The 12226-nt window shown below is 36.1% G+C and overlaps 1 protein-coding gene across 2 annotated transcripts in view; it reads right to left on the bottom strand.

The window, feature by feature from the left end:
- Nucleotides 1-12226, bottom strand: part of ZC2HC1A (zinc finger C2HC-type containing 1A) — a 52768-nt gene that overhangs the window by 4836 nt on the left and 35706 nt on the right. The window contains exon 8 of one of the 2 annotated variants that reach the window (XM_054497862.2): nt 2830-2946. The exons of the other annotated variant lie outside the window; for it this stretch is intronic. Coding sequence (XP_054353837.1) covers nt 2830-2946 — 117 coding nt within the window. The remainder of the gene's footprint in view (nt 1-2829; nt 2947-12226) is intronic. 2 annotated transcript variants of the gene reach the window in all.

The following is a 12226-nucleotide window of genomic DNA, read 5'->3' as shown; positions in this document are numbered from 1 at the left end:
TTAAAAACAGTTTAAATTTATATTTCCCTCAAAACATATATTCTGATAAATGCTTATGGATAACAGTTAAATAAACTAACAAGTTTTATTATTATTCTAAGCATATATGATGTAGTTAAAAAAAGAATTTTTTTGCTAGTCACATTAAAGAATAATATTCAACTTATGAAAGTTCTAAAAAGCAGCAACTAAAATAAATGAGTTAATATAATATTCCCTTTAAAGATTTAATTTTACCAACTGCACAGCCTGGGCTATCCGAAATCAGAGGGACTTCTGGTTGGATCATCCATGAGTCTCCATTTTGAAACTTTAAGAATCAAAGAAGGGTTAGAAAGCTAAATCATGATGATGTAACACTAAAAGCAGAGGCTTGGGAATTCAAATGAATTTAGATTCAAATGCCAATGCTACTGACAGCTTTGTGACAGCAAGTCTGAGTCTCATCATTTATAAAATGATCACTTATAGAAAGGTTATGAGAAAAAAAGTACAATTCATATAAACATTTAGATAGCTGATGCTAATACTATTACTACTGTTGTTGCCACTATAAGTTAACATTTATATAATAGTGCTTACTCCATGTCAAGTACAATTCTAAGTATTTTGCCCATAGAAATTTATTTATCCCAATAATCCTATGAAATAGGTAGCGTTCATAACTCCGTTTACAGATAAGACAAATGAGGTAAAGAGCCCCTAAGTAACTTACCCAAGGTGACCCTGCTAGTATGTTCCAAAGCTAGGATTTAGATGTTCATTAAAGCATAGTTCCCTCCCTCTCTATAGAGCTTTAATCAAATCTTTAAATTTCACAGGTGAGCAATGTTATGTTATATGAACAGCAGAATACTTTAAAAAATACCTCCAGATTAGAGGTTCTTAAACTTTAGTTGAAATTTTTCTTACTCTACTTATATGGCAAAGTAGGAGAGAGTACCCTAAAATTGTAAATAGCTGCTTCCAAAGTACATGCAGGTAATAACAACATCCACTATTTTTCAAACAGCCACTACATGACAATTATGAAGCCAGGTACTACACATGCCTTATTTAATGTCCCCCAAATCTCAGAAGATATTATTCCCATTTTAAAGTGGAAGCATGTTCAAAGAGATTATATAAATTGTGAGGCTACTACGTGGCCAGAGTAGTACTTGAACTTAAGTAGGCTGTATTACAGAACTCATATTCAATATACAATGCTGTCATTCAATGCGGTTACTTTGCATAGTTAGTTCTTTAAATTACTTCTAAACTTCAACAAGGAAAGAATCACTTTGGTGCATGAATGGAATGCCCTGCACCTCTTCAAATGCTCACTCCAAGTCCATTCATGAGGTTTACTCTACTCTTGTGTATAGCCTCTTTGGGGATGTTGTAGAACTACTAGAGTCTTTTTCTAGAAATTCAATCTCTAGGGAATCATTGTCAAAGAATGGCATTTAAATAGGAAGAACCCTTTTTTTTTTTTGGCTATAGAATCGTCTTAAGTGCATGAGATATACAAACAATACAAACACATCCATGAATATATACACATAATGTCACCATATCGGTAACTTGAGGTTGTTCAAAATGTTTATATTTAGAGGAAAATATAAGAGATTATCATCATTAATAGCTACCAATATTAAATATCTGTCATTTATTTTTAGTAACATCTAGAACAGCCTTGATCACTTAAAACATCTTGCCCCAGTCTTACACAGTCCACTAATTTTTCTTTCTGTTCAGAATCTGCAAAGCATTACTCTTACTCTGTATCTAGAATCTACCTGTTACAGCTCATATCAATAATTAAAGAAGGTTTAATTTTGGAATTGTACTTAATCCATCTTACTGCTAGTCACTGTTACTGTGAGATCTGCATCAGAGGGTTCTGACAGTAGAATCAGCAAAATGAAAAACGGCTCACAGCACAAACTCTTCCTGCTAGGATTTATCACTACTTAAAAATAGCAAATGGCTGCTGCTAGTATCTTAAAGACTCCTCCTACCTTTGTTTATCTAGTTAAATTTATTATTACTTTTCATACATATATACTGAGCAGACTGTTGTAGTAGGTGTTGGTTTAAAAGTTAACTAAGTTACTCTGCTTAATATTTTCCACCATTAATAGGTAAATTAATTTTTAGGCCCTAATTTCATATTTAAAATGTGGGCTAGAATTGAGACCCAAATTAGTAAACCTTGAAGACTCATGCCATAGAGTTTCAAAGTAACTGCCATTGCCACACACTCTTTTCAGCCAGCCAGGTCAGAACTGGCTGTGTCATACTCTTTGTCGAGCTTGACTCTTTGGCAGTGTCATATTCTTTCCCGGTTGCAGGCAGAATTTACAACCATCTAACAAAAAGACTAAGGACCCTTGGACTGAAAGTTTCCTAAAATCTTTTCTTTTTCTGGGCTTTTTATAATAGTTCACCATCTGCTTATCTAAGAGATAATCTAACAATATTATACTGTACGAGACTATTTTTCTCAAACTCTACTTTTTAAAACTACTATTACAAAAAAATCCTAATTACTACTAAAAAAATTTCATAAAAACAATTATTAAATGTGACTGCAATTTGAAACCTCCAAAAATTAATATTTAATGGAATAAAATGTATAACCCAAAAAGTTTTATTTAGTACAACAGAAATGCTTACTAAAAATCAAAATGTTTTAAATCCTAGATTATTCGACACATTTTGGCTTAGAAATTATTCAACAGATTTTTTTAAGTATAGGACAGTAAAAGTTATATTATTCCATTATACAAAGCTTTTAATGAAATATCTGAAAAATATTAACCAAACTGAGTTACAAATACTTACTTGTAAATAGGTAATAACTCATGTCTTTTGATGGCACTGTCTGATTTTGTATCACTGTCATACAACCTTTGCACAAGTCTTCCCGTTCGAAGTGGAGGGCCTAACTTGTCCATATTACTATTAAAATATATAAAGGTGTACCCATAAGGAGATTGCTACTGCTTCTTTATATAAAGCTTTTTTTTAAGACATTATTCTGGTTCATCAGATATCTACTCCCCAAGTCCTTAATTTTATCTGACTGTCAAGGTAAGAACTAATGTCCAAAAGAATCCTCAGAGAGTTCATACAATGCCCATTATTAGGTCTGAAAATTCTGACTACACAGGCTACCCTACACATCCAAACAAATGTCAAATTATACACAGCAGGGCAATGGAATCAATGAAGAAACTTAGGAAGGACAACTATTTCAAAAAAAAAAATCATGAAGCTATAAGTGAACTGAATGCTGTTATTCACAAATAATTTTTCTTCCTCCCGGAATTCACGGAAACTTTCTCTACTCTTCATATTATTTATTTCCGTGCTTTTTAAAATTCCAAAAATAAGGAATTGAATAAATAACATGTACCCCATTTGACTTTCTAACTCCACTGACTTCTAACAAAAAAGTGACTTTATTTCTGAAATGTATCCAAAGTAAAACGGGACTCGGCATGGAAAAAAAAACATGGATGACAATTCTAAAAATCACATGTAATAATGGTAAGGGGCCATTCCATCTAAATATATATATATACACACACATTTTGACCAAAATTATAAAGGATCTCCATCTAGAGGACAGCAGGACAAACTGCAGGTTTGTAGGATATTTCACTGTTTTAAATCAACCAACCAAATAACTGAATCATATAAACTATCACCAACCAACATCTAGTCATAGTAGGAAGCAGGGAAAATTGAATTACGAAATTAGGAAACAATCTTATTTGCTACTGAATAACACATCACTGCTTGTTAACTTTAAAAGTCTATTCTTTTTAAAAGATATTTGCTCACTCATTTCTTTACTTATTCACTGACTATAAACCCTGAGCATCTATTATGTGTCAGGCACTGTGCTCCATTCTCAGGATGTGGTGGTAAATAAGATAGATCTGATACTTGTTCTTATGGAGTTTAGTGTCTGAAAAGAATGTGTTCATTTTCTTAGATTATAGATATCTAAGAGGAGGGACACATTTTATTAATTTTTGTCTTCTTTCAGTAGCTTATACATAGCAGGCATTTTGTTGAAAAAGTTGATATTAATACTTTGCAGGTGGTGGTGTTTATGTGAGGATTTAAAGTTCTTAAAAGCAGCCTTCATTAAATAAATGTATTAAGTAAAATTTCTAAAATATTTTAAATTAAAATTTGTTTTTAATTTGTTAAAGTACAAAGAAACCCATCTATTGGAATTTTAAACATTCAGATTTTATTCTAATCCTTAATTATCAAAACATTTTTGTTCCAAACAGTGGTTATCTTACATGATTCTGGAAATAAGGATTAAAATTTTTCTTTCTCAGAAAAAGGTTGCTGAAATTAAAATTTAGAAAATTTTTGACTATATTTTAAAAACATATTCCTCTTTTATGATAAGAAATAGTCAAATCCTACATGTGATACAACAAAGTTCAGTTCAAGAAAGATGTGTAAAATATAATAAAAACCTAAAGGTAATTATCCAATGGAAATATTACATATATAAAAAGATTGCCAATATTTTCAGATTTTGAAAACCTAATTGAAGGACAGGTTCCAGTAATGATTTTAACCATACTTGTATTATAACATTCAACTCGATTTATATGTGTGCATATATATATGTACATCCAAAACTCAAATGTTACTTAGGCTAAAAGTTAATGAATGCTATTTTTAGGCTAAAATCACTTAATAATTTACATTCTAAGCTGCCATTAGGCTATCAAAAACAAAATCTATAAATCTCAATAACAATCAAGATTTTATATATATAATACTTTTGCAGGCCTTCAAAATACTCATAGCTGAATGAGTATGGTGACGATATCAACCTATCCCTGATTTGAAATAAACTTTAACATAGGAAAAGTCATTTACTGTTGATACCAGGAGAGTGAATTCGCTTAGGAAATAAGCAATTTTAGTGTGGCTTACTAGGTACCTTGTAGGAGTGTAGCAAGTACTGTAGATTGAGATATAACAAAAATATGATTTATAAAATAATATTAGGAAAAGAATTTACCGAATGGTATTTTGTATCTTTGCACACCTCTGTTGTTATGATGCTATAAGGCAATCTTGTCCAACCAGCAGCTTACAGGCCACATGCCACCCAAGATGGCTTTGAATGGGGCCCTATACAAATTCGTAAACTTTCTTAAAACATTATGAAATTTTTGCTTTTTTTTTTTTTTTTTTTTTTTTTTAGTTCATCAGCTATCATTAGCGTTCGTGTATTTTATATGTGGTCCAAGACAATTCTTCTTTCAGTGTGGCCCAGGGAAGCCAAAAGATTGAACACCCCCCTGCTCTAAGGCAGTTTTGAAATGTGTCATACTTCTAGTTTTGATCCTAACTTCATCAATCCTACACAAATAATTAGTATCTCAATTCCATGGCAAAGTTAGCTCCCTATCCAAAATCTTCAATCATTGTTATCCACATAAGAAACCAAGCTCTGGAATTCTAGGTTATCACAAGCATTTCTAGATCAACAATAAAAGATAAGTTTTTAAAAATTTACATAATGCTCCATACAAATTCAATTCACACACATCAAAAGACTGGATTATGAAAACAGCATGTTTCCTATTCATATAAAAATGTACTCAAAAACTAAAGACATTTACTTCTTAATATTTTAAATAAGGTATGAGAAACAAAATGCAATTTTTAAAATTAAAAAATGCTGCATACATGCCTTTGGTTGCTCTAATTTTAGGTGTATTACAGTTGATCTCCAAAGTAAAATGTGCTTTTCATAGTAACTAAAAGGAAGTAAATCTCTGATATTTGTTAGTTTCACTATTGAAAATTATTACTGAGATATCCATTTAAACTGGTAATAAGGTACAACTGTGTAAACTCTAGGGAACAATTCAAATGGGGAAATATTTATTTAAAAGATCTGTGTTTCATTGTACTTCTAAAATTTCCTGGAATTAAAGATAATCATCTTTTGGCCGGGCGTGGTGGCTCATGCCTGTAATCCCAGCAATTTGGGAAACCGAGGTGGGTGGATCACTTGAGGTCGGAAGTTTGAGACCAGCCTAACATGGTGAAAACCCATAAAAATTCAAAATTAGCGAGACACGGTAGCACACACCTGTCCCAGCTAATAGGGAGGCTGAGGCAGGAGAATCACTTGAACCCAGGAGGCGGAGGTTACAGTGAGCCAAGATCGCACCATTGCACTCCAGCCTGGGCAACAAGAGCAAAACTCCATCTCCAAAAAAAAAAAAAAAAAAAAAAAAAAAAGGTAATCATCTTTTAGAAGAAGGGAAAAACTTTCCACCTGGGTGTGTTTTGTTGTTTTTTAAACAAATCTGTTAAAATTGACCTAGAAATTGATTTGATTGCTTTTTTTTACATTTAAAAAAAAGTTTAAAAAGGTTTTTTGTTTTTGTTTTTGTTTTTTTAATGGAGATGAGTTCTTGCTATGTTGCCCAGGCAAGTCTCAAACTCCTGGGTTCAAGCGACTCTCCCACCTCACTCTCCCAAAGTGTTGGGATTACAGGTGTGAGGCACTGCACCTGGCCTAATCCACAAACTGTCTAGACGCAAACAACCAAACATATGAGAATTTTTCTGAGTGCAAAAATAAATTTCTTTGTGGCATGATTCTATTACAGATCACTGGTATGCCTGATTAAAGTGGACTACAATAAAGATTACATATACCAGACTTTAAACATTTGCAATCCACTGAAATAACAGCATTTACTAATCTCAGCAAATGCTCAATTTATTGAGCATTACACCTGACCAAATGTCTTAATTCAACCTTTACCCAATCCTGAATCATCTGTATAAATCGAAATAACAGTTGTCATACAAACGTCAAGTAATTCTTTCACTTGTACCAGATGATAATTCTATGACATGCCAATAGATTAACAGATGAGGGAATTAATTTATTATCTTCTTTCACTTAACCAAAAATTTTTTGTTAGCCTAGGCATTCTACTAGATTTTAGTTACAAATGGAAGCAAGGCAGACATAGTCTTTGCCATCATGGAGCTTACAATCTAGCAAGAGAAACAAATCATTACTTCACTAATTCTTAAAAAAAAGAAAAAAAAAGGAAGGAACTCTGTCACTAAATAGACAGCTATGAATGGTTCTAATTTAACACAGTAACATAATGTTCCAGTTAATATAGTAATATATTGGTAGAAATGACCTCCACAGCTCTCTTTCCAGTAGTTGGAAACCTTCCTTTAATCTGTAAGGATCTTATACAGAATGGACAATCAGAATTTGAACAGGTATGACTGACAGTTATATATGACGTGGGATAGCCAAAAAATATGTATTCTTCATGGCATTCATTATAAGCAATGCACAACTGACAAAATTATTGTACTCAAAATCTCTGCGTGTTAGCAAAAGCATATTTTCCATTAGTAACCAGGTATGTTGGTCAGATTTTCTTGGATCAGTTGTCAAGGTCTAACCAGAGTCACAGATGTTGTCACAGTCAGGCAACATGTCATAGCATGACAAAGAGATACACGCCCAAAGCTATTTAGTGGCAGAGTATGATGCAGAAACCTAGTCTTTTAACTCCAAGGTCAGCGCCTCTCTTCATTATACCAGCCAGCTTTACACGTCCTATCTAGGAATACTGTGTCAGTACAATTTAATATTGCCAACTGATAAAATTGCCAGTACTATAGAAATACTGAAAAATATCAGCTTTTAATCTATGATCAACTGTAAGTGAAACTATAAACAACACTATGAACAAATATTGTTCCCTAACATGGAGGCCAATTCTCTGTGATATGGTAAAATGACTTTGTAAAATTAAAGCACATATTGCTATGTCTATACTTCACTTAATCAACCAATGAGTCAACTCATTGGAGAAGAAAATAAATCAGATCAGTTTATTACCACTAAAAGATAAAATATTTTACTTTTCAATGACCTGATCTACTGATAATCTGTCTCTTTCTTATGGATAGCCTGTCTCTTGTTTTTGGAAGCACAACAATAAGAAAAATCACTTAACTCAAAAGATATTGTTGGTTGATTTTTTTTTTCCTTTTCTATAATGATAATTACATTATATTCCTTTAGGTCTTCCATTTTCTATGTAGTCTGAATTGAGAAGCAAAATGTAGTTACTGTCATTTGACAGATATCTTTGTATATATTTCCCACATAAAAACCAAAATGAATGTGAGCCACATATAACTTATACTTGAAAATAACATGAAAAGGGGTGAGTAAATACAGCACCTTCATCTGAAACATCCATGTACTTGCATTGGGACTAATCAAGGAAACAACTTGACCCACGGAGAACAAAGAAAAGAGAGGCAGGATGACAGCCCACCTTGGAGCCACACAGAGCAAGGGGAACCTCCTTGGCCCAGGGAAGCAGTGAGTGAACGTGTGACCCTGGGAAATCACGCTTCTCCAGTGGATCTTTGCAACCCTTGGGTCAAGAGATGCCCTTGTGAAGCCACTCCACTAGGGCCTTCAGTCTGACATACAGATATGGGGAGTCTTGGCAGAGCAGCTGCTCCGGCACAGGCAAAGACCCAGGAACTCCAAACTTCCCAGCAAAAGTAACTGTAACTCCAGCAAAGCAGGATGTTAGACCCCCATACATACCCTTAGGAAAAAGGCTGAATCAAGGGGACCAAGCAGGGATGGTCTGCAGGTCTCACTTTCTTTTTTTTTTTTTTTCTTTTATTATTATTATTATTATTATTATTATACTTTAGGTTTTATGGTACATGTGCGCAATGTGCAGGTAAGTTACATATGTATACATGTGCCATGCTGGTGCGCTGCACCCACCAACTCGTCATCTAGCATTAGGTATATCTCCCAATGCTATCCCTCCCCCCTCCCCCCACCCCACAACAGTCCCCAGAGTGTGATGTTCCCCTTCCTGTGTCCATGTGTTCTCATTGTTCAATTCCCACCTATGAGTGAGAATATGCGGTGTTTGGTTTTTTGTTCTTGCGATAGTTTACTGAGAATGATGATTTCCAATTTCATCCATGTCCCTACAAAGGACGTGAACTCATCATTTTTTATGGCTGCATAGTATTCCATGGTGTATATGTGCCACATTTTCTTAATCCAGTCTATCATTGTTGGACATTTGGGTTGGTTTAACACCTCACAGGGTAAGACCCACTGGATTGGAATTCCAGCCAGCCACCAGTAGCAGTTTTGAGCCTACCTGGGATGGAACTCCCAGGGGAAGGGACAGGCTGCCATCTTTGCTATTTGGGTGACTCTGCTGTTCTGCAGGCTTTGGAGAGTACAAACCAACCAGAGGCAGAGAGGATTCCCCAGCACAGCACAACTTCTTTACCAAAATGTGGTCAGACTGCTGGTTAAGCAGGTTCCCAATCCATTCCTCGTCATGGAGCAGGACCTCACAACTGGGACCTCCAACCATCCCTGCTGGTATTCTCTGGCCCACAGAGAGCCAAAGCCAACTGGGACAAAAGTGGTAACCCAGCACAGCACAGCTGCTCTAGAAAAGTGTAGCCACACTGCTTCTTTAAGTAGGTCCCCAATATTGCCCCTCCTCACTGGAAAGAACCTCCCAACTGGGACCTCCAGCCAGCCCTGCGGGTGTTCTCTGGCCTACAGAGATTTGCAAAGTCCCTGGGATAGAACTCCCACAGGGTGTGCAGGCCATCATCTTTGCTGTTTGGGCAACTTGGCAGTTTCAGTCTCTGGGGTTTGGAGAGCCCATGCTGACCCAGAGGTGGAAGTGGTACAACAGCACACCACAGTGGTCCCATAAAAATGTGGCCAGACTGCTTTATTAAGCAGGTTCCCAATCCCATTCCTCATCCCCAGGTGGAGCCTCCCAACTGGAGTCTCCAGCCACACCCACAGGTGTTCTTCGGCTGACAGAGGTTTGAGGCCTCCCTAAAATGAAGTTCCCAGGAGGAGGGGCAGGCCGCTACCTTTGCTGATTTGTAGCCTTCACTGGTGACACCTCCAGCTACTGAAAAATCCAAGGTGACTAGTGACTGGAGTGGACACCCAGCATACACAAGCAGCCCTATGGAAAAGTGGCCAGAGTTGTTCAAAAAAACAAACCCATCCAAAGGTAAGCAGCCTCAAAGACTGAAGTTAGGTAAGCTCACAAAGATGAGAAAGAATCAGCACAAGAATGCTGAAAACTTAAAAAGCCAGAGTGCCCTCTTTTCCTCCAAGTGACCGCATCACCTCTCCAACAGGAATCAGGCTGAGAATCTCCTCAGAATCAGGCTGAGGCTGAGACAGCTGAAATGAAAGAAGCAGAATTCAGGATATGGACAGGAACGAAGTTCACTGAGCTAAAGCAATGCATTGTAATCCAATGAAAGGAAGCTAAAAATCACGATAAAACACTACAGGAGTGGACAGATGAAATAGCCAGTATAGGGAAGAACATAACCAACCTGATAAAGCCGAAAAACACACTACAAGAATTTCATAATGGAATCACAAGTATTAATAGCAGAAGAGACCAAGCGAAGAAGGAATCTCAGAGCTTGAAGACTGGCTTTCTGAAATAAGACACGCTGACAAGAATAGAGAAAAAAAGAATGAAAAGGGATGAACAAAAGCTCCAAGAAGCGTGACATTATATAAAAAGACCAAATCTATGACTGACCGGTATATCTGAAAGAGATGAGGAGAATGGCACCAATCTGAAAAACATATTTCAGGATGTCATCCATGAGAACTTTCCTAACCTAGGTAGAGAGGCCAACATTAAAATTCAGGAAATGTAGAGAACCCCAGTAAGATACTCGAGATGATCATCCACAAGACACATAATCGTCAGATTCTCCAAGACCGAATTGAAAGAAAAAATGTTAAAGGCAGCTAGAGAGAAAGGCCAGGTCACCTACAAAGGAAAGCCCATCAGACTAAAAGCAGACCTCTCAGTGGAAACCCTACAAGCCAGAAGATACTGGGGACCAATATTTAACATTCTTTTTTTTTTTTTTTTTTTGAGATGGAGTCTCACTCTGTCGCCCAGGCTGGAGTACAATGGCGCAATCTCGGCTCACTGCAACCTCTGCCTCCTGGGTTCGAGCAATTCTCCTGCCTCAGCCTCCCAAGTAGCTGGGACTACAGGTGCACACAACCACACCTGGCTAATTTTTGTTTTTTTTTTTTTTAAATAGAGACAAGGTTGTTCACCACATTGGTCAGGCTGGTCTCGAACTCCTGACCTCAGGGGATCTGCTAGCCTCAGTCTCCCAAAGTGCTGGGATTACAGGTGTGAGCCACCACACCTGGCTAACATTCTTAAAGAAAAGAAATTCCAACTCAAAATTTCATATCAGGCCAAACTAAGCTTCATAAGTGAAGGAGAAATAAAACCTTTTTCAGACCAGCAAATGCTGTGGGAATTTGTTACCACCAGACCTGCCTTACAAGAGCTCCTGAAGGAAGCACTAAATATGGAAAGAAAAGACAATTATGAGCCACTACAAAAACACAATGAAATACACAGACCAGTAATACTGTAAAACAGTTAGTTACAGAAACAAGTCTGCCAAATAACCAGCTAGCATCATTATGACAGGATCAAATCCACACACATCAATACTAGTCTTAAATGTAAATGGGCTAAAGGACCCAATTAAAAGACACAGAGTGGCAAGTATTTTGATAAAGAACCACGACCCATTGGTATGCTGTCTTCAAGGGACCCGTCTCATGTAATGACACACATGGGATCAAAATAAAGGGATGGAGAAAAATTTACCAAGCAAATGGAAAACAGAAAAAAGCAGGGGTTGTAGTCCTAATTTCTGACAAAACTAGACTTTAAACCAACAAAGATTTAAAGAAAAAAAAAAAAGAAGGATATTACATAATGGTAAAGGGTTCGATTTAACAAGAAAAGTTAACTATCCTAAATACAAATGTACCCAACACAGGAGCACTCAGATTCATAAACCAAGTTCTTAGAGACCTTCAATGAGACTTAGACTCTTACACAATAATAGTGGGAGACTTTAACACCTCACTGATAATATTAGACAGATTACCAAGACAGAAAATTAACAAATATATATTTAGGACCTGAACTCAGCACTGGATCAAATGGACCTGATAGATATTTACAGAATTCTCTACCCTAAAACAACAGAATACAGTGTTCTCATTACCATCTGGCACATACTCTAAAATTGATCACATGGGCCCGGAGCGGTG

The sequence above is a fragment of the Pongo pygmaeus genome, chromosome 7, assembly GCF_028885625.2.
Source record: "Pongo pygmaeus isolate AG05252 chromosome 7, NHGRI_mPonPyg2-v2.0_pri, whole genome shotgun sequence".
NCBI lineage: Eukaryota > Metazoa > Chordata > Mammalia > Primates > Hominidae > Pongo > Pongo pygmaeus.
This window is presented reverse-complemented; position numbering and strand designations above follow the sequence as displayed.